General features: G+C 33.1%; 1 protein-coding gene across 1 annotated transcript in view; it reads left to right on the top strand.

Annotated features, from left to right (window-relative positions):
• Positions 1-24,703, top strand: part of LOC150110030 (acetoacetyl-CoA synthetase-like) — a 175,448-nt gene that overhangs the window by 51,275 nt on the left and 99,470 nt on the right. The window contains exons 7-9 of the mRNA XM_090390793.1: positions 1,006-1,120; positions 14,657-14,738; positions 21,170-21,323. Coding sequence (XP_090246919.1) covers positions 1,006-1,120; positions 14,657-14,738; positions 21,170-21,323 — 351 coding nt within the window. The remainder of the gene's footprint in view (positions 1-1,005; positions 1,121-14,656; positions 14,739-21,169; positions 21,324-24,703) is intronic.

Below are 24,703 nucleotides of genomic sequence, written 5' to 3'. Positions count from 1 at the left end.
TTTGCCTAAAAACAGCACTTATATACTGTGGATTTTGAAAAGTTTGAGAGGTTAATATATACAGAAAATACAATTTGTCCCAATAATCCTGATTCTTTATAGTAATTTCTATTTGAAGTTCTATTTGCTTTGAGAAAAATAAGATGCACAGTAATAACTTCATGTGTATAGTGGAGGGGTGTGGGAGATCCCCCCCCCCAAGTCTGGTTTATCTTATGAGATCAGTATTGGCTATATGAAAGAATGTTTCTCTTATGTTATCTTAAGTAGAATTTAGCTTTGATGTAGTTTCTAAATAATTAATTTTTAATTAATTAACATAGAATACTACAGAAATGCAACCTCTAAGCCACCTTTAAACTTCCTGCAAAATTAAAAAGCTTACTCAACTCATCCAGAAGGAAGACATGTGACAAGTGTATCTAGAAATGGAAGTGTGTTCTGTTTTTCAATCTAAATTGTGAACTGTATGCGTTTGTGTTGTTTGTTTAGGTGTCTAAGGAAAAACTTAAGAGAACTTTGGGTTTTAAAGGAGAGGAATCTAAAACATGTTGCTCAAAATGTTCCATATAAAAGTTAGCAATGGGGAGTGTGTGTGGGGGGGAGAATGGTGAGCCCATGGCTGTGCCTTCTTTTTGTAGGTAGAAAGCATTTTGCCATACAAAATAACCAGAACGTAATACATGCGCAAAGATGCGAAAAGGGTTGGCTATTCTCTGTACTGATATTCTTGAGAAAATGAAATTGATCTCAAGGATACTAGTAAACTTTTCCCGACTTTGTGAGGCAAATTCAGCAATAGACTGACTTTGCATCACAACTTTGCAGGAATCAGTAATTTTTATACATACTTTTTTTTCAAGATAAAATGTGTATTTTTCTTATTTGTAATTATTATACTAAAATTTCTAAACTGGAGAGTTGTGCTATTACTTAAGCAATAATACTAATCTAGATATAATTATCTTTTCATCTGCAAAATTAATTTACTTATTTCATTTTCAGGGAGTTTTAGATAGATTCCACCAGATTCAACCAAAGGTTATTTTTTCTGTTGATCAAGTAGTATACAATGGAAAAACTTATGACCATCTAGAGAAATTACACCAGGTTGTTGCAGGTAATAAAATAAAATTGATAATAAAATAAAATCAGAATATCAGAATAATAATAAAATCAGAATAAAACTAATATTCTGAGCTTAATTTTTATCATTATCATCAAATTCCTGACATGTACCCTCAAGGAGTGTACAGGATATGATGAAAAATGTAAATCATTACTAACTTCCTACCTATAATTTTCCTCCAAATTAATCTGTTACCTGTCAAGACTCCAACATTATCAGATCTTATATTTCTATCTTCTAAGGCACTTTTTACTTTATTTATTTTCAAAGTAACCCTTCAGTCTAGCAATATCTTTGAAGGTTTAAACAGAAATGATACATTAGAAAAGTTAGATGTGGCAGTCACTCATTATTATTATTGCAGGCTACTCCATGAAGTGTTTAGACTCATCAAGGGAGGCTCTAAACATCATGCCAAGCACTATCCAACATTTGCACAATATCTATTGTACTTTGCTTTGAATTCATTTACAATCATGGCACTCACAACAAACTCTGGCAACCTATTCCACTCATTCACCACTCCAAGCAAACAATAAAATAAAAAATATATATATATATATATATATTCTATATATATTCTAAAAAATATTTTTCTAACATTCTTGCTAACTACACGCTTGCTCAGTTTCCAAAGATGGTCCCTAGAACCCACCTGTTCTGAAAAACTTTCTCTGTATTAATCTTGTAAAAATCCTTCAGTAATTTGTATGTCTCAGTCATATTACCCCTTTTCTGCTTGTCAACTAGTTTCTGTAACCCACAAATCTTCACCCTGTTCCTGTATGGTTCACTCCATAGATCTGCTACCATCTTGGTCACTCGCCTCTGGATCCTATTCACCTCCTCTTCCTCATCGCCAAGAAACCCAGGTGACCAGATCTGCATGCAGTAGCCAAGGTGGGGTCTTATCAGGGCTCAATAAAGAGGAATAATAACCTGCTCGTCTCTGCTCATCAAAGTATTTCTTCAGTAACCAAGTAATCTGATGAGCTGTTTAGCCACTTTTGCTATGTGCCCTCTAAACTTCAACTCCTTATTTACTAACACTCTGGCTTCATGAATTTCCTGGAGTACAGTTCCATTAATGTGGTATAGCTGGTAATCTTTTTACCCCAAAATGCATAACCTTACACTTTGCTACATTAAACTGACATCCATTCTCCTTTGCCCAGACTGCCAGTCTATTCAAGTCATCCTGCAAAATTTTGCAGGATGATTTGGATAGACTAGCAGACTGGCTCTACCCAACTTTGCATCTTTGGCAAACAACTGAACAGTTCCTTTTCTATATCATTAATGTACAAAGTAAACAGTAGCAGCCCAAGAACAGAGCCTTGTGGTATGGCACTAGTCACAGGCCTTCTTCTGGATTCTACTCCTGAATAAAACACTCTCTGATCTCTATCAACCATCCTCTTATCCACCCTATATCCATCTCCGTGTACTGCAATTTGATTAGAATTCCATGTGTGATATTAACTCCTTATTGGTATTGACTCACAGCACCATAAGAAAAATATGTATGATAGTTTATTTAAGCTGCTGAAATTTCATTGGATTTCAAGCCAGCATCCAAGGAGAATCAAGCTTGAAATGTTAAATAAAGCTGTTGAGGAAACAGTTCAAAATTATATTGGGCAAAAGAGCTGGCATTCTATCATCTAAGACTAATGGTTTTAAATAGTTTATAGCTGTTTGACCGAAGGTAATCTTAAAATGACCATCTCTGAACTTTTTGGTAAATTAATGCAGCCATGCTGGTTGAGGTTTGTTGAGTGCTATCATATTCATATTATAAGTGTGTTTCCACTTTCTTTTTACTATAAGAGAAATAGTTGGTTAATACCACAATTTTGTATCTGGGATATTGTTATGATAAATTAAGAGATTGAGTGAGAGACAAAGAAAATTCAAAAATAATATATTTATTTACAAATAATATTAGTGTAGATTTTTTCTGTATTATTTTAAACAGTGTGTGTAAAATTTTTGTTTTGCAAGTGCTATATACAATTTTGCATTTTAAATAAATTTATCTCCTAAAGAGAATCAAGGCCCCCACACACATTTAATACAGTTAATGATTAGATTCCTTCCCTTTTGAAATCACAGGATTTTGTGAGAATACACAAACCTTAATGGCCATAAAATAGAAATTTCTTAGCTCATACCTGTTTTACTTCTAAAACAAAAAAAAAAAAAAAAAAATTTGCACAGTCTTTCTTAAAGAAAAAAAGGACTTATTTCTTTCATATCTTTGCAGTATGTCCCTTTTCTTTGCAGTATGTCCCTTTGCTATTTAAAATATGAAAATAATTTTAAAGTTCCCTGTTTCCTTGAGGAAGCTTCATCATTATCCAAAAATGCAAAAAGTTTATCTCTTTTGGATTTATAGCATTTATCTGGAATATGTTTTCTGCATATTGTATCAAAAAGGAACTGTCCAATGCTTCAGGAGAAATTATATAATCACTTTTATTTCTCACAGCATTACTTCATATAAATAAAATTCATCTGTTAATTTTGGGATAACTATTTGTTTCCCTCATAACACTCTTATCCCTTTTTGGCTGACTACTTCAACTTCCTCTTCAGAAATACAATGTTTGCGCAAGCACACCACTGCCTGATGTAAGCAACATGGCAGTGAGGTGAATGGTGCTTATAAACAAGTCTACACTTCTTCAGTGCCATAAAAACATTGTGGGAAAGTCAGTAATTTCTTCTCTCAAGTTTATGTTACAGAAATAAAAAACTACACTAGAGGTGAGTCCTTTTTTACAAATAAAAATATCACAATCAAATAGTTTTCGACAGGCCATAAGTAACAAAGCTTTCTTATATAAACATTTCTAATTATTACAAGAATTAATGCATTTTTCTGCTATACATTTTTGAAAATGTTTAACTAAATGATAAATAATAAAACCAAAAGTTATCCTTTCCTTTTTATTTAATTATCTTATCAAATTCGGCCGCCACTAAAAATTAATGCAAGATAATTGGATATCGCTAAATAGCAGATATCCTATATAAGTCAGCATCCAATTATCAAATTTATTTTATTCTGATATTATAAGTAGGAAAAGGTAAGAACTCTGATATCTGTAGTCATCTCTAAAAAATTAATATGAAAAAAAACAAAAATGAATCTTTATAGCAGCGTATCTACGAATGTGTCATAGGTATTTTTGTTCTTCTATGGCAGTGTTTCCCAAACTGTGGTCCACGGACCCCAGGGGGTCCGCAGGATAGTTTATTTTCATTAAACTTTATCTTATCATGTTGCTCACACCTGTTGTTCACACCTGGCCTAATTGATATGTTCATATTCTTCCGATCTCCATTTATAACAGTATTGCATTGTCATAAATGACACATTTGGTGTTGTAAAATTGTAATTTATTACTTCACCTTTATGATATGTAAAATATAAAAAATTTCCATTTTGGATTTTATGAGGGACATGGTGAATTAACATTCGCTACAGGGGGTCTGCGACATATTAACATTTGCTACAGGGGATCTGTGACATCAAAAAGGTTGGGAAACACTGTTCTAAGGCACTTCTGACTGAAACAATCCACCTAGACTTGGTCTTCATCGGGGTATTTTTCCTGCTACCTTGGCATCAAACACCTGTTTTGTTAACCTTGTTCATCCCCCCCATTCTATTTAATGGCCTATACCACCTTAGATTAGCTCTGCTCACACATTCTTGAATGCTTACAATGTCAAGTTTCTTTTTAACATCTTCATTTTTCATATAATTCTGCCATTGATGCCATCTGTTTAGGCCCCTAGCTTTTCTAAGAACTCTCATATCTGTGGTCTCTAATCTTTGACCAAGTCCTTTATTTCTGACCCAACTTTCAGATCAATAACTTAAATAGGTTAGTGTTTTGGCTAATTTCTCTTATTCCATAAAATTGTATTCAACTGGTTTCCCCACCATACCAGCTTTGCTTATTCTGTTGTCTATTTTCAGATTTAACTTGCTATCTTCACTAACAACTGTGCATGGACAGCTGAAAAATTTTATTCTATAGGCTCTCCATTGAGAATGCACCTGAAGATTTTCTATGTCCTTAAACCTGTTCCTAGCTTTTTTTTTTTTTTATTGCTGATTTTCATAGTAATTTGTTACAGCTGTTATTCAGTTTAGTTAGAGAATCCTGGAGATATGCACTGGATGTGTTTAGGAGTACATCATCTGCACAAAGCAAAACACTAAGTTTGACAACTTCACTTCTAATATCAGATTTAATGCCACTTTCTTTCATAATGTAATCCACATAATGATGAATAAGAGTGCAGATAATGTGCATCTTACCTCTGATTTTACATTATTACATCCTGAATGAAGAACTTTTAAAAAGATACGATTCATTCAGGATTTAACAAGTCAGAAAAATCAGCTGAGAGAAAAAACTTGTACTCGAGCAGAAGAAATAAAGTACTAACTGTAAATAGAAATAGAATTACCTCCTTTTAGTAGAATTGTAATACCATGTAAAGAACTTCGTGTATAAATTAGTATTATATGAATGCATCATGTATACAATGAATGGGTAAATTACATGTAAACAATAGTCCAAAGGTCTGAGGCATTGGCAATTTTGGAAAGTGATGCACATTAGTTTCCCAGAAGACGCTGCTTGAGATTTCACGATGTGCCGAAATCCCCGCAAACGAAGAAAGTAGCAGGCGGGAAAAGATCGCAGAAAGTAAGAGGTCGCTATCGCAGCTAGTAACAGGGCGCTAAAAAGGGGGGAGGGGAGGTGAAGGGAGAATAAGAAGGGTTTGCACCCCTTTCTCAAAGCTTTTTTTGTCTATTTTGCTGGATGATGATTCGACTTCTCCCGTGGACCGGAAGTTCCTAATGGTGTTTCTTGGCAATAGTGCGATATCGGATGGTGCGCCTTTCCCTTCGATGTCTGAATTTTTGCCGGTACTAAAGTGCGAGATGTCGGCATATGCTGTCTTCGCTCCTTCGCTGAAAGATACGATGGAATAATATTGCGAACGTATCCTATGAACCGGCAGTAGAAACAAGGATGGCCTGAAACAGATCGAGAATAGACGAGGGAAAAACGCCAGGTGCAGAGCATAGCTTAATCTGATGACCATAGTGACCCACCACGTGGATGCAGGCTTATGGAAGTATCGAGAGGTAATTCAAACAAAGGAGGACAGTTCAGATGGAACTGGAGATCCTTCCCCAAGAAATGGTAAAGTAGAGATTTTGTTATATAATTACCCAGTCAGTAAAAGGGAAAGATCATTGTAGTGTCATAATCGATATGGACAGTATTTAAGAACTTTAAGTGATTATTTAGCAGTGGCTAATGTCCATAAGACAAATTGTCTGGAATGATCATAGATGATTGTGACTAGTTTAATGTGCAAGACTAACATAGTAAGTAGAATATTGATTAGAAGTGTATAATGTGTATATTATGTGTGTTTAATCTCTAACTTAAAAGAAGGATTTATTGTTCATGCATTAGAGTATTAATCAGTTTGATACAGTTTGATTTAGCATGTCATTGAACTAATTAAAAGTGAGATTGATCTAAATGTATATGTCTTTAGATTCCAATAAATATGTTTTTTCTTCTATACCTGAGTTTTGCCTGTGATATGGATCAAAACTACCACTCATTAATCTGAACCATAGTGTGTGTGGAGGGGGGGGGGGGGGGAATTGAAAGAAAGGTATAACATGTTGTTATAGAGGTTACGACTGCAAACCTGAATTTACTTAGCCACAATAAAGCGTTTAATTTATGAGTTTAAGCACTAAATTTATTCACCTATGTGCACCAAAAGTCTGGAAAAGTCTCCCTGAATAAGAGTCCTCTCTATTCTAAGATAATGGCTGGTGCAGCTTTAAAAAATAAATTTATCAATATCTGAAGAGGAGATGGCCCCAGAAAGAAATTAGAGGATTCGTTTCTTTTAGCAAGGAATAACTTTTAACAGTCAGGGTAAGCACGTGAGTAAAATTAGGAATCGGCTAGAGATATAGAATTTGCTTTCCTTATAGAATGAACACATAAAATGTGATACAGATATTAGAGTCAGGGAAATTTTGTAAGTCTTGTAGTCATTGTAGAGAGGTAAATTCATAAAGAAAGTAAATTATTATAGGAAAAGTAATGACCTAACAAAACCATCTTCCTGTATTTCCTTCAATTCTAACTGCTGACTTACAACTTAAACATAGACCATGTATTGCTCTGCATAATGTTTCATTTATCCCATATAACTGTATTGTTTTGAAAAGCTTTTCTCTGGGAACCTGGTCATATGTCTTTTCCAGATCTAAGTATAGATACTTGTCATATTCCCATGATTTCTTAACTATTTGTTGTAAAGCGAAAATCTGATCCTAACATTCTCTTTTTAGCTGAATCCACCTTGTTCTCCTTCTAATTTCTCTTCTACAATTTTTTTTAGTCTCTTGTCAAGGATGCTTGCATAAATCTTACATGGAACACTTTGTAGTGAAATTCCTCTGTAATTCAACTTTATGTGTGGGGGAAGGGAGGCCGAAAAGTTTTGATAAACATCTAGAACATGGTTCTACCTTAATTTCTTCATGGTGATTATTACAACTTTTCAGCACACCCTTGTATTCCCTTTTTTTTGGTAGATAGTAACTATGAGAGCTCTACTCCAATCATCTGGAATTCAACCCTCTGAGCAGGTCCTTTGAATTATGCAGTGTAGCCACTGTAAAACAATCTCCATATATGAGCACTTGTGGTCAAATATTATGTATTCCTGGTGCCATTCCACATTTCACTTTTTTGACAGCTTTTCTATCTCAACTGTGATATGTACTCCTGTATGCGCTTCTTTCTCCACACACACACACACACACACACACACACACACACACACACACACACACATCATCATCATCATTATTTTACTAACTTTTCCACAAGAATGTGTGAGCAGTACTATCTAATCACTATAATTATAATATTATCATGCCAATGTTTTATCATTAGCATTATAATATCTAAGATGTTAAGTGACCATGACATCGTAGATTAGCACTACTCACACATTCTTGAATATTAAGTGAAAAAATTCTCTCTTGATATCTTTGTCTTTTAACTAGTTCAGCCATTGGTGCCATCTGTTCATCCTTCGAATTTTCATCAAAACTGTCATATCTGTGGTTATGACAATGTAACCACATAAATTTATTCAACTAGTTATCCACCATACTGCTTCTAGTATGGTGGATAACTAGTTGAATAAATTTATAATAATAATTAAATAACAGTATAACCGTTGAAATTGCATATTCCACTATTATCTTGTAACTGACTGTATATCTGCTTTAAAGTTTTTTCACTTGATTATACTCTACATTAAAGATGCCAAGAAATTATATTCTTGGTTTAATCCTTTATCCAAGTGTAAGCAAATAATTTTTTTTTTCCTGCATTACTTAAACCTTGATATCACTTCTGGGTCTGGCTTCCACTGATGAGACCTCAATAAAGGTCAACTGGTCTGGGTAGCAGCCCTTCCCATACATGTCCATAAGTATATGTGCTTTGCATTATGGAATACTAAGGCAATTAATGTGAAGTTATTAGCATCTACGTAGGCTGTTCAATAAGTAACAAGACTATATTTATACAGAAAACAGATTACCTTTAATCATCATCATTTACATGGTCTTTTTCGAAGTAACTACTGTGAGATGTGATGCATTTATCCCAACGTTGTGTCCACTTCTTAAACACATGTGAGAGTCCGTTTTTTGAGAGTTCTTTCAAAACCGCCTCTGCAGCTTTTACACATGCTTTGTTGCTTTCGAAATGACGGCCTCTTAGTGGTTTCTTGAGCTGAGGAAACAGCCAGAAATCGCACGGTGCGAGATCAGGACTGTATGGAGGGTGTGGTAGGATATCTGTGTTGTTCTTCTGCAAAACGTCCACTACACAACCAGCAATATGTGGCCTTGCATTATCGTGGTGCAATAAGAAGCCATTCTTCAGCAATGGACGCTTCCTTTTGACGTGCTTGATGATAATCGCTGCTGTGTTGATCATTGTCTCTGTGATGGACGTTGAAGGTCTGCCCTCATGTTCAAGATCTTCTACATTTTGCCTTCTTTCCTTAAAAGTTTTATGCCAGCGAAAAACACTTGCCCTCGACATTGCTTCATCGTGGAAAGCTTCGCATATCATGTTAAATGTGTCCGATGCCGATTTTTGCAAACGCACACAAAATTTAATTGCATAATGCTGTTCCAAGGACGTTTCCATTTCGAAGACTGGGCGCGCCGATGAGCACTTGCGTTTAGTCACGTGACACTCTGGCACATCAGCCCATATACGCCATCTATCAACCTCTTTTGTTAATACATACAGCAACATTTCTTTATTCCACAGAAATTAATATTGTGATGAGTGGTTTCGCTACAGTAAAATTAGTCTTATTACTTATCAAACAGCCCACATATATACAAGTAGCCCAGGCATGATGTTACTTCATGTGAAATTTGCTTACACTTGGATAAAGGATTAAACCAAGAATATAATTTCTTGGCATCTTTAATGACTGTATATCTTACCATCTTCCCATGTACTTTCAGTTTTAACAACTGACTTCAAGGTAAGCATCTGCTGTATATTGCTCTGTATAATTGAATAATATTTCATTTACAGCATGTAATCATAGTGTTTTCAAGATCTTTTCTCTTGTCACATTATCGTATAATATCACTTTAGTCAAAACTGAATAACCAGGAGATGTCCATATAGCCTTTTAGGAATGTGGAGATCTGACAAGGAAATTGGGCATTAGGCTTCTGACCTGTTCTCCAAGCATCACCTTCTTGTGGTGCAATATAGACCATGAGTATATCCATACAGATGTTCTACAGAATTTTTACTAATTTCTGTAAATTAGTGTAAACTTAAATGTTCTGTTTCAAATTACTAGTTCTGGTTGTTAGTACATTTATATTTGAATCTTTGGACTCCTTGGAGGTGTCATGAAATAATAATAATAATATTGTGAGAACTGCACAATTAATTACTTGTTTTTATATGTATAGGTGTGCATTGTTTGCATGTTACGTTTACGTGTAGTATTAACATTTTATGAAGTGAATGTAGTAAAATATTTGTTTGTAGTTTACTGTATCCAAAATTAGTATTATAGTTTAATGTTTAGCTATGTTTAAAAATAAATAAGCTTTAAAGACTTAGTTGGCTGGAAATGCTAGTTTTACTGCTTTCAAGCGAAGTGCCCATAAAGATAACATGCAATGGTGACAGTTTCTGCCACTTTACAACTGAAGCAGAACACTGGAAGTATCATTCATATTGTGGAGCATGCCTGAGTGAAAAGAACATGGTAACTAAGAAACAGCTGGGTAGAACTGTGTAAGTGGGAGAGATGTTGTGATATGGAAGTTTTTGGAAGACTAATGAACTGAGAAAAAGTTCGATTAGTCTTTCAGAAAGATGTTTGTAAGTTATTTAACTGTTATGTTACAAAGTAACTGGAATAACATTTGTGGAAGAAATTTATAGTCACTTTGGAACTTGATAAATGAAGAGTCTCATATAGGAAGAGAAATGTTTATCAGATATTAAAGGTTCCTAGTGCAGTAATAATTTAACGCTATTTTGGAGGATATAGCAAGTTTATTTTTAACTATTCGATCATTTTCCTTTGGAAATCCTACAGGAAGAGGAAAAATGAAAAAAATCTTGAAAATGAAAGAATATTTTACCATAATCTTTCTAGGAGGCATTAAAGGAAGAACACCACACAGTGTTTGAATTTGAAGAATTTGTTGTCAAGTCTGAACTTTTTTTGCATCACAAACCAAGAATAAGAAATCTGCAGTTATTTTTGAGATAAATTGGTTTTCAGGAGAACTGTTTCTTTCAAGAGAGTGCTAGATACATTTAAGAGACATAACGTTCTTTTTAGTGGTTATATTTTTAGGCCCAAAAACCAGATAAGATGTAATTTAATAGTTAATTATATTTTTAGATTTTAAGTTAAAGTTCAGGATATTGTAAATTTCTTTGAATGTATTTTAGTATTATTAAACTATTTTTTGTTTAATTCTCACTGTATATTGCAGTGAGAAGACCAATTTACTTATTATTGAAGTTGAGATTGAATTTTGAGAATATATATTGCAAACTATCATAGGAAATTACATATATCTAAAAGTATAGAAATCTGATACCACTTGCAAACTGTTTTTACATTAGACACAGTATATGGGATTTAATAGTTTAGAACTTATTCACAATGGTGCAATCCATGACAGGATTTAATAAACAGTTTTTAACTTTTGCAAAATAAATTTTTGCAAAAGTTTTAAAATCTTCAACACCCTGTTAAGTAGGTATCTACCTGGATACTAAACTAACAAGGATGGACAACCAGTTTGGCCAACCCATCTTCATTATATTACTTGTCCAAATTTGGTCATTCAAATTCTATTCTGTATCGGCTTAAACCAAAACAAAATGATGGTACCACATGATGAAATTTCATACTAGAGCATTATTTGGTTGAACATAGCTCCCACTGTTTTCATCAGGGAACCAGGATGAACAATGAAAAGTAAGCTACTGGAACAAATTCCATCTTAACATCAGTGGAATTGAAGATTGGCATAATCACTCTAAGAAGTATCAGCAGAAAAGAAGTGGAACTGTCAGGAGAATTACAGTGGACAAAGAAGACAAAAAGAGATGAGGTTCTAAGTAACCAAAAAAGGTGTTAAATTCAAGCAGTAATGATCAAGGAGTAGCAATAGTATTCAACACTAAACCGTAATCTGCTTGAATGGCAAGCAGCCTTAAGCAGAGCAGTGAACAAACATCACAATAAAAAATTGAACAATGAGAGTTATTTATGCCTGTGGTTATACTGAAGATTCTACTAAATAAGAAGTGAAGGAATTTTTCAAGTCATCAGAGAAAACAGCTGATGTAAAGAAGAAAGAAGAGATGGTTCTTGTTGGCAACCTAACAATAGAGAGGAAATGAATACCAGATATAAAAAATGTTTTAGAAGAATTTGGAGAAAAGAACAAAGCCAATAATAATAATGTAATTACCTGTTAGATTTCTGTTCAGAACATGGCCTAGTCATAATTAATGCTATATTCCAACATAAAGATCTCCACAAATTCACATGGAGAGAAGACACAAGATATATATATTCATATTGGTTCAGGAAACAAGGGTGTATATGGGGGATTTCAAGTCAGAAGTGAACATCATTTAGTTTTGAGCAGAATAATATTTATAATTATATATAGGCAAACTGCTTTGCCTATATATTATTATAATGTATTATAATATCACACTGCTTTGCCTTTTCAACACTACCGCTCTGCTTATTAGAGGTCTGAAGTGGCCAATGCTATGTTTAGCCTACACTGCAAGAGTTGTGGTTTCCCTCTGTTATCCATTCAATGTGAATGGTACTCTTTGAGTGTATGCCAAATGAAGATCCAGAACCACCTTTATTTTGAGTGTACATCAGGCCAGCTGCCAAAAAGTACACGCTTGAACCTATCAGTCACGAGTCAGGAAGCTTCCTGGTCAGCTGATGCATAATCCTGCTGTCATGTACTCTATCAGTCTGAGTAGTAGTATGTGGGAGGCACTGTTGCCCTTTTGTTATTGCAAGGAGACTGATCACTCCCCATACAGATATCATGTTCCAGTGTCTGTCTTCTCTCAACTACATGTCTCCAATTGATCCTTTCATTTAACTCAGAATGAAAATGAAATGTATATCAGTGACATTGTTATTGTAATCAAAATAACTTTCCCTCAAAAATTAATCAAAATAAGCCAAACTAAGTACAATATACAAAACATATCAGAATCCTACAACAACAATAACAACAGAAAAGAGCCTCTCATTTTCTCATCTACTTAGCCAATATCTGTGGCTTGAGTGCTAACATAAATGGTATACATTATCATTTACAGACATCCCAACTAGAACTCTTACTGTTGATAGTAACCTAAATTGCAGCTACTTGAACTAGTCCACCTTCATTGTCCAAATTGCACATTTTCTGATTCTTCTTTTTACTGCAAGGATGTGGCACCTGTGCCTTTGTGAGATCCAACATTACCTGCCAGAGAATACCTAAACAAGAACTGAGCTATCCAACATTCCTTTTCAGTATAACTGCAAGCATGTCAACCCTACTTCTCCTGTTTCTCTTTAATTCCATCTACCTCTGGAGCAGCTTTCCTTATGAAGTGTTTCCAAACAACTACAATCTCTAACTCTTCAAGAAAAATGTAAATTTCTTCTTTCAACCCTCACCTGTTGTACCCCACACATGGCACTGATGTTTATAAGTTCTTTTACTTCTTGCATGAGATCAATAAAAAAAAAAATTATCACTTTGGAGAGACTTAAAAATCCCAACAACACAGCTTTGTAGCTTATGTATAAGACTAGTTAACTTCAGATGAAAACTTATTATATTCTTTGCATTCTTTGATGAGATATGAACCAAGATCATTCTAATTAAAGAGCACTGTCAGTACTGACAGTTGCTGCTCTCTTTCATTTAAAATCTAAATAAGTACTGATGAAATTGTCATCTGTTTTTTCTAACATTAATGTATTCCATGAATGATGAATTTCATCTCCTGGTATGACACCAATTCCCTGTTTATTGGAGGCCTGAAGCAGATTGAAAAATGTTCCATGTTTGGTCTCCAGAGTTAAGGTTTCTGGACTATATAAAAAATAAATACAAAAAAATATGTAAAATTGATAAAAAAAAAAAAAAATTCTTTGTCCACTTATGGTACAAAATCTACTATAGGTATGCATGTCACTTTTTGTGGTGAAAAATTTCCATCTATTTTATTATTTTATTTATAAAAATAAATAAAATAATGAGATAGATGGAAGCCCTTAAAATATATATGAAGCATCATTTTTATTTTGCCGAAGCAAAAAATAAAAAGTTAAGGTGAAAAGATTATCAGCTATGAATTTCCATTAAGTAACATGATGATGATGATGATGTAATCATCATGCTTTTTCAGGGATTTAAGCCTAGAGTAGCCTGTTCTGGCCTTAGAAGCCATCATTGAATCTATCTCTTTAGAGGACACCCTGATTTTCTTTTCCCTAATGGTTTGTAATTTAAGGCTTGTTTTGGTGATCTTTCTGTTTTCATTCTTTTAACGTGTTCTATCCATTTATGTTTATATTTTTTAATTTTTTCTATTACTGATTCCTGGTTTAATTCTTTCATAATATCTTCATTTCATTTCTTTTGTGATCGAATAGGGTATATTTTGCAGTTTTTCTCATAAACTTCATTTCAACTGTTATTAATCTTCATTTGTAATATGATTACAATAGATTAACTCAAGAAGAATATACTTCTTAAATATGGATAATCCTTTTAAATATTATTATTAAATTTATAGGTACCTGTCAAATGAGTAATATACCAAAATTAAATTTCAGGTCTTCCTGATTTAGAAAAAGTGATAATTGTACCATTAAATAGAGAGTCACTAAAAAGAAATATTTCAGGAATTTTAAAAAGGTAGAGTTGGAACTTTATTTCACTCATATAAATTAATTTGGACACTTCTCTTCTTGTTTTTACTTGTTAATATTATTTTTAAGTAATGAATATTATTAGCTTGTAAAAATTTTATTTCTGGATCAATGTTATCAATTTCCTGATATATATACCTTCAAGGAGAGGGGTGTGTGTGTACAGGCTATTATTGACAGTATTACATGATTAAGGTTACTGTATATTATCTTGTATAATGCGAAAAATTTATCATTAAAATTTATGGTCTATAGTTAGAGGTTCGCATTATATGCAGATCTTAAAAAAATATAACATCTTATTAGACTTGCACACACAATATATACTACCTAATGCCTATGCAACCAAATCTACTTGACCCACTCGCATTCAGCGACCGAGTGCGCATCATATCTGCACATAAAGCCAGTAATGTAAGTAGTGCTAATATCCCACACCCTTGGTGGGATATTAGCAATGTTATATTGGTTTAACCACAGTTCATTTTAAATATTATTCGTTAAACAAACCTAGCCTTAAAATGAGCCAACAGAAATGTAAATGTTCATCTTTTGAAGCAGGATGAAGCACAACAAAAATGGAGAGCATGATGAAGATGACAACTGCTACACAGATGAATTTATAAATGAAATATTTGATGACTCAAAAGATGAAGAAGAATTTGAAGGATTTTGACATTTTGTTTTAAAATAATTATTTCTTTCGTTAATTTGTATTATTTTATTTATAATGTTAGAAGTGGCAGCCTGTACATAAGCACTGCGACACTGCAGCACCCCCAAGGAAAAAATGAAAAATTTAAATTTTGTTTGTGTTTATAAATAATAACAATGCTTACAACATTATATAAATGCAGTACAACATGTTAAAGGTTACAGCTTATGTTTTGATATTGATTGAATAGTTAATAATGGAATTGTTCAATTAACGCTTTAGATTACGAAACAAATGCACTGCAATCTAACGCTGATATTCGTTTGCTCTTGTCATTGCACGTTATGTCATTCCCAACTGTAACTGCTCAAACGGCAGTGTATTTTTATTATGCTTAGGCGCCTTATTTCTGTGAGATATGAAACGTTTATTATTGGTACGTGTGCGTGGTGAACTATTTTTTTAAATCTTATTTTATTTTGTTAAAATAACATATAATTATTTATTTATTATAGATACAAGGCTGAATTATGACGAGTGTCAATGTTGAAAATATGAAAAGTAATATTTTTTCAATTATCGTTACATGAAACAAATGCACTGCGATCTAACACTGATATTCGTTTGCTGTCATTGCATGTTACGTCATTAGATAAACTGCTGCTTGGGCAGTGTATCTTATGCCTGCGCACATTATTTCTGTGAGATATGAAACGTTTATTATTGGTCCGTGTGCATGGTGAATTATTTTTTTTCAATCTTATTTTATTTTGTTAAAATGACATAATTATTTATTTATTATAGATACAAGGCTGAATTATGAGGAGTGTCACTGTTGAAAATATGAAAAGAATTATATATTTGCAATTATCATTTCATGAAACAAATGCACTGCAATCTAACGCCGATATTCGTTTGCACTTATTATTGCTATTGATACGAAACTTTTATTATTGGGGTTTGTTCGTGGTGAGGATGAAATATTTTTAATAAAGCAATTTTTAATATGTAAATTTATTTATTAATAAATTCGTTAGTGATTAGAAAAAAAAGTGGTGTTTTTTTTATTTATTTATTTTTATTTTTTTATATATGCAGCACGCCTACTTAAAATTTTCACCGGCCGCCACTGAATGTTAGGGAACAAGATTAATGGATAGCATTACACGTGGACATGGCATTTTAGGGCTAGTTTTCAAACAAAATTTCTAGTTTGCATTATACGCGAAAATATATCTTTATTTCAACAATTTTCTTCTAAATTAGTCTATTATCAGCACCACCCATATTGTCATTATGTGAGATTTTGTTCTTCTAAGGCACTTCTGACTGAATCAGTCCATCTATATCTTGATTGTCCTGTGAGTCTTTTTCCTGCCATCTTGGCATCAAACACCTGTTTCTCTAACCTTTCTTCTCCCATTCTGTTTAAGGCTATACCACTTCAGATTAGCTCTGCTCACACATTCTTGAATGGTAAGTTCTTTCCTAAAACTGGTTTGAACACAGTCTTGTATACTGCTAGTTTAATGTTTTGGTTAATTTCTCTCTTTTTTCATATAAGAGAGAAATTAGTAGACAATTTCACCACATCTCCCTAGCTGAATCAATTAATGTTTTGTTCAATTTATCTTCGCATTTGGGTCACTATTACATTAATCAACTTCATAAGTTTTATTCACTAATTCCTTAACATGCTATTTAATTGACTGTTTTGCAGACAGATCAAAATAAAGATAAAATTATTCTATTAGTTGGCATAATTAAATTACTTACTTGAGTCATTCAGATTTACTTTAGAGAGTACCTTGATAAAAAATAATCTGTGAATGCAATTTTTCTATTCATATGGCTGCTTATTGTCACTATCACAGGTTTTTCTGTGCTGAAATCAGTTTTCATTTTTGATGCACAATTTTGGATTATAACAGCTGATTGCAGATAGAATATTCCGATTGTGACAATAAGAAATTTAAAACTGTATGTTTTACTGTGAAAGGAATTCCATATTCCTGGAAATGATGCTGATCTCTCTCTCTCTTAGTTTTTATCTGCATACTGATTTATCCATGAAGTTGCTGATACAATGTAGGAAAGTTATCCTTTCTGGTTCTTGTAAGAATTCTGCTATATTTCTTGTATTGACAGTGAGTATTATAACTTTGGTTCATTAGGTACACACATCCTAAAGCTATAAAACCAGTTCCTGCCTACACACACACACACACACCGTCGTCATCATAAATTTCTTGATATGTACCCTCAAGGGGGGGGGGTGTTCAGATTACTATGACATGACTAAGTTTACATTATTATTAATCTCCTATCCACAATTTCCCTCCAAATTAGTCTATTACATGTCATCACTCCAATATTGTTGTATCTAACTTTTCATGCTTCTGAAGCACATCTGACCGAAACAGTCCGCCAAGACCATGGTTTTCCTATGGGTCTCTTTCCAGCCATCTTAGCATCAAACACCTGTTTTGCTAATCTTTCTTCACCCATTCTATTTAAGTAACCACACCACCTTAGATTAGCTCTGCTGGCGCATACTTGAATGCTAATTATGTGAGGTTCCTTTCTAATAACTTCATTATTAATATGATTCTGCCATTGATGCCATCTGTTCAGCCCCCTAACTTTTCTAAGAACTCTCATATCTGTGGTCTCTAGTCTTTGATCAAGTGCTTTATTTCTAACCCAACTCTCAGATCCATGACTTAAACCTGGTTTAAATACTGTCTTGTATACTTCTAGTTTGCTGTTTTGGCTAATTTCTTTCTTATTCCATATAAATTTATTTAGCTGCTACCTACCATTCCAACTTTGTTTATTATGTTGTAGAATCATCATTTAGAATGCAGCTGAAGTTTGCTTTGCTCCTGCATATTTTCATAGTTTTGGTCTTTTTATTGCTGATTTTCATGCCAAATTTGTTACAACTGTTATTCAGTTTAGTTAGAGAATCCTGGAGATATGCACTAGATGTGTTTAGGAGTTCAACATCATCTGCATAAAGCAAAGAGCTAAGTTTGACATGTCCAATTCTAATATCAGGCTTGATACCACTTTTTTATCATAATGTGATCCATATAAATGATGAATAGGAGTGGTGATAATTTTGATTCATAAAAATTTAACATCAAACCATATTCCTGTATTTCCTGTATTCTAACTGCTTACAACTTAAATGTAGACTATGTATTGCTCTGTATAATGTTCCATTCACCCCATATAATTGATGTATTTTGAAAAGCTTTTCTCTGGGCACCTTGTCATATGCCTTTTCTAGATCTACAAAACTTAAGTACAAATCTTTATCATATTCCCACGATTTCTCAACTATTTGTCTTAAAATGAAAATCTGATTTTGGCAACCTGTATTTGGCCTGAACCCAGCCTGTTCTCCTCCAAATTTCTCTTCCACAATCTTTCTCAACCTCTTTTCAAGTATTCTTATATAAATCTTTACTGGAACACTTGGTAGAGAAATTCCTCTATAATTCTCATATTCAGTTTTATTCCCTTTATAGATGGGTACTATGAGAGCTCTACTTCAATCATCGGGAATTCGACCTTCTGACCAAGTCCTCTGAATTATGCAGTGTAGCCACTGCAAAACTTTTATACCCTCCATACTTAAGCATTTCTGGTTGAATATCATCTATTCTTGCTGCCGTTCCACATTTCAAGTTTTTTTCGGCTTCTCTTTGCTTTCCTCTTGAAAATTTTCTAGTATAGTTCTGTCACTGTTTGATTCATTGAAAGTAATTACTTCAGGCATCTAGGAATATCCTTATCTTCAGTTTTCATGTCACTTTTATCATCTTTGATTCACACACACAAACATCAATTGCTGTAGGTTTTGTCATTACCTCTCGCATATGCACATATATGTGAGAGAGAGAGTGATATGAACAATAAAGTAATAACCTTGCATTAGATGAGAGGTCAAAAGATAAAGGCCCGTCATGTTCAGTTAACCTGTCCAAGATAAAAAATAATGCTAAAGAATGAGACCAACGGTTGAAGCTTTAAGTTCGTAATACCAAACTTGACCAAATGCTTTACGATAAACTATAGATGTATTCTCTGCTTCCTAAATGAAAAATATATACCATGAAAAATGTAGTGTTAGCTTGATATTATGAGCAAAACTGAATACTGGATTTACAGTGGTTTCCATATTGTAGGAGTGTATTTTCAAGAGCTGTTTAGTAGGGAAAGCAGTCTTACTTGTTTTACACAAGAAAGACTGCTTCTTGTTTTACACAAGAAGCAGTCTCCAATCCCCCTTTTTTTTTTTCTCTAAAATTTTGATTCATAAAATTTAAGACTTGCCCAAATTGAATTGCTGTAATAAATTTGGTTCAAACACATGAATTACATGACAGAAATTATGAAAAATAAACATGACTTGGTAAACATCTGCATCAGCAGTAGAGAAACTTATAAAAACAAATAAAATATTTCATTTATTTAGGCACAATTTTTCATGAAGATGGCAAATTAAATATGGAAATAGACAGTAGAATAAGCAAAACTCATATGGCTGAGAGTCAGTTGAATAAATTTTTATGGTATAAGAGTAGAATTAGCTACTCTTATACCATAGATATATCTCTTAAACATGCGGTATACAAAAGTGTTCAAACCAACTTTAACTTATGGATTCGAGAATTATGAAGACTGGAGACCACAGATATATTTCTGAAAAAATTAGAGTAACGAGTAGGTGGCATTAATGGCCAAATCATATTAAAAATGAAACTATTGGAAAAGAACTTGACATTATTATTATTCAGGAATGTGGAGCAGAGCTAATCTAAGATGGTATGGTTACTTAAACAGAATGAAAGAGGAAAGGTTAGTAAAATAGGTGTCTGATACCAGTTAATACAGTAGACTTAATTCTATAGCATTGTTATGTTAGTCAGTATGCTTCTTGATGATACACATTAGAAATTGGTGATGATGAGTTAAATTATTTCTGAAATTTGCTATTCATTTTCTTATAAAAATGATTTAGCATTGCTGAAGTACTCTTGATTAAAAAAAAAAAATTCTTCTGTTGAAAGACCCATGGTTTATCATTTTTTTTTTTAATATATATTGCAGCGTACAGTTGGTTTTAGCAGTTAATCTATTTACCTGACAAAACTAAAATGTCAACCATTTAGTCAAATAAAATGCTTCTTTGGAATATATGAGGGAACTTTGATTAATTTTGTGTTTTATGAAACTGCCAGTAACATTGTGCCTATGCAGATATTATAAAAGATATCTTTTTTTTTTCACAGCATAATAAAGATACCTTTATTATGTATTTTGAGAGGAAAGGATAGAGAAAGATGTTTTTTCTTTTCTTTTTGTTTCCTCAATGTTAATCTGGATACATTTTTCTGTAAATCTGTTTGTGTGTAAAAATGTGTATATTAAATAAGGAAGATGAAAGGCTATTGTTGGCATCTTGATTAGTTTCTCTTTTTTACTACTGTGTTACACATATTAATATTTTATGCTTATGGTTGTATTGTCACATAAGCTCTTGATTGCACTTAATAACTGTTTTGGAATTACCTTGCATAACAAAACACAAATTTTTGTATTATTGATCAATACAAGTATTTCATTACTGTGAAAAAACCTATTTTATTTTATCTACGTAAATCCTAATTTAACTTAAAATGATTATTATTGTTTTCTAACAACTTAATGTTAAAACTATCGATATCATAGATATTTCTCTATTTATGTAGTTGTTTCTTGCAAGACTTCCTTAGCAGAGCCTATCTGCCAAATGGCAAAATTCCGCCATTGAAATTTTGCCAATTACCTTTCAACCATCCTCTTTTCATTTTGTACTCATCAGGAACTACTGGAACTCCTAAGTGCATGGTTCATTCAGCAGGGGTAAGCTGTAAGCTTTAATGTATTATGCTATGTATGTTAAAATATGATATTTTAAAAATGAATTATCTATTTCTGTGTATGCCTTCTGATACTTGAAGATAAAGATATAAAAATATGTTAATTTGGAAGTAATTGCCTAAAATTTGAAATTCCCAAATTCCATTACATTATCCATAATGTAATGGAATTGGGAAAAAAAATAATAACCTAGCATAAATGTAAAACATGAAATTCGCAAAATAGGTGAAATTCATAAAAAATAAGAAAATAATAGCAAAATTCACAGAACATAATTACTTAAGACTTCTGTAGGGTTAAATCATAACCCTAGCAAAGTCTTTTTTAACCTAAGTTAAAACTTAAGTTTCCACATAGTCTTTAAGGCTTAACACTAAGTTCTTCAGGAGGTTAGTGACCTGTATTTGAATCCCATCTAGGATGTAAACAATTTTTATAAGGATTTTTCAAGTAAAGTTAGTCAGTTCCATGCAGTTGAATAGGGTTTCTTTTCTCAAAAACTTGGATTTTTCATCCCCACAAAACATAATATGCTGGCCTTATAACCTAAGCTACTTTGGCTATAATTCCAAACTGCAACAAATATGCATGGGTAAACCTTTTGATGTCAACTTAGCCTTAAATTAAGTCTTATTAATATGCTCTAGCTGCTAGCAAGGCCACATTACTCTACTTGAGACTGACTGCCATTCAAGAAGATTAGCCTCGTATTTTGTGTTGAATACTATGGCTACTCCTTCTTTTCCTTGATTGTCATTGCCTGAATATAACATTTTGTATTTATTGCTACTGAGAGAAAACCTCCACATAGCCTTTAAAGAATGCAGAGAACTGACCATGGTTTCTGACCTAATGGTCAATCCTCATCTTCACATGGCACATCCTCTTAGTAGACATCCATCTGGATACTGAATGAATGAAAATGGACTGACAATTTGACTTAGCTGACAAATAGTATTCTGTATTAATGGCTTAAACCAAAATTGATGGTAAAATATTATAAAATATCATGCTTGTTGAGACATTGCATAGTTAAAAACAATAAGCCCCCTCCTCTTACTGTTTTCTTCAGAGAACCAGAGTGAATGAAAAGTAAGTGGGCTATGGGAATGAGCTCAACATAAGTAGAACCAAAGATAGGCAACATCAATAGAAAATATAAGGGTGGTCTGAAAAGTTCTCAGTCTCAACCATAGATAGCAATGCTATCAGCAAGAATTTTTTTCTAAGTTGGTGCATCTGTTATAAGCATCCATGTGAAATTGCAAGTCATTCTATCAAATAGTTTGTTGAAGCAAGAGTTGTCTGTATCCCTTGGAATGGATAAAATTGAGTATTGTGCGGTTATAAAATTCTTTGAAATTATAATATAATTTCCAAATTATTTTTATCATTCAACATAATCTCCCTTAAGACAAATACATTTATTCCAGTGATGCTACAGCACCATTATCCCATCCCTGTAGTGGTTCTCAGTAAGATCTGCAAAATACTCCTCTACAGCTGCAATCACCTGTTGATTCGAAGACAAAATTTGATCAGCGAGGAAGAGATCTAGTTTTGGGAAGAGATAGAAGTCAGAGGGAGCCAAATCTGGGGAATAGGGTGGATGTTTCAACAAATCATAGTGCAGATCCCTCAATTTGCCCATTGTCAAAACACCTTTATATTTAATAAACAAAATAAATGCCTTTAGCATCCCAGAACACCAATGCCATGACCTTTCCTGCTGATGGAACCAACTTTGTCTTCTTTGGCACTGAACAACTGGCTTCTGTGTGCTGTTTTGACTGCTGTTTGGTTTCTGGTGTGTAATGGTGAATCCAAGTCTCATCCATAGTAATAAATTGACGAACAAAATCAGTTTTTATTATTATGTGACACCTCCAGGGAGTCCAAAGACTCATCGAGGGAGAGTGTGCCAACAGCATCAAACGATTGATTGATAGTCATCACTATGAATCCTATAAAACCCTTTTAATAATTTATATGCCTCTATTAGTTTTTGTGCCCACAGATCTTCAATCTTTCCTCATAGGAAACATTACGCAAACTTTTCTTGCAATTCAGTTCCATTAATATTGTGAACATCATGTGATCTCATCCTCCCAAAGTGCATCACCTTACACTTAGCCACATTGAACTGACAGCCATTCACTTTAGCCCATACTTCCAGCCTATTTAAGTCATCCTGTGAGATATCTACATCATTAGAATTGACTATTTTGCATCATCAGCAAACAAGTGGATATTTCTTTTCAAATGATTTCCAATATCATTAATGTACAAATTGAAGAACAGACGCCCAAGTACTGAGCTCCGAAGTGCACCACTACTCACCTACATTCTCCTGAACTCAGCTCCTCCATAAACCACTCTTTGATATCTATCCATCAGCCACCCTCTAATTCAAATCACTAGCTTCGGATCCAGATCCATACCCATTTGCTCCAATTTATGTGTGTGGAACCCAGTCAAATGCTTTGCAAATTCCACCAATATCATGGAGTAAGGATTTCCTTTATCTAACTCTACCATTGCTTTATTATAGAAAGTAAGTTACTAAGACAAGACTTCACAAAACGATGTCGCCCCTTATAAAGTATCATTCTGTCTACCCAGTCCTGAATTCTAATTTCTATCAGAATTCATGACTGGGTGGACAGAAATCTGAATCTGATATACTGATTGGCCTATAATTTGTTACTTCTGTTTTCTTGGAGTTTCCCTTATACAGTGGAATTATTTTCCTCTCTTTTTACTCTATTGGAACTTTATCAGAACTGAAGCTTAAAGTAAATGGCTGGGTTGTGGAGGTGATAATTCTCTTGCACATTCTCATAACATATTAGCCGATATGCCATTTAACCCTATGGCAGTGTTAAATTGTGAATGAAACTATGTTGTGTAATTTATTTTTTTTCATTCACATTTAACATTGATTATTATGTATTAATCATGATTTGTATAAAAATTATTTATTATTCCTTAATTTAGGATTACTATTTAAATATTTATTCTAAACTTAACCTACTATTAATTTGTTAATAATAATATGTGCAGAATTTATAATAACTAAAATATATATATGATGTAACGAAAAGTATTATTATAATTAATTCTATACGTAATGAAAAGGCTGATTAAGTAGCTCAAATATTCTGTTTATTCTTATTTGTGAAAATTTAACGTTATGTAATCACTCATGTAGTAGTAGAGCATTGTATTACATTAGCGAAATGTTTGCGTTTATTTGTTGTCATGGAGACGCATGAAATAAACAAGCACGAGTCGAATAGAGCATGACCTTCGGACTGAAAGGAGAGGAAAGATATTATATATATATAAAAAAAAAAGGATTT

This window comes from Typopeltis vanoorti, chromosome 1, assembly GCF_054136105.1.
Source record: "Typopeltis vanoorti isolate ZY-2024b chromosome 1, IOZ_Tvanoo_1.0, whole genome shotgun sequence".
NCBI lineage: Eukaryota > Metazoa > Arthropoda > Arachnida > Uropygi > Thelyphonidae > Typopeltis > Typopeltis vanoorti.
Note: the sequence above shows the minus strand (reverse complement) of the source record. Positions and strands in the feature narration are given on the sequence as shown.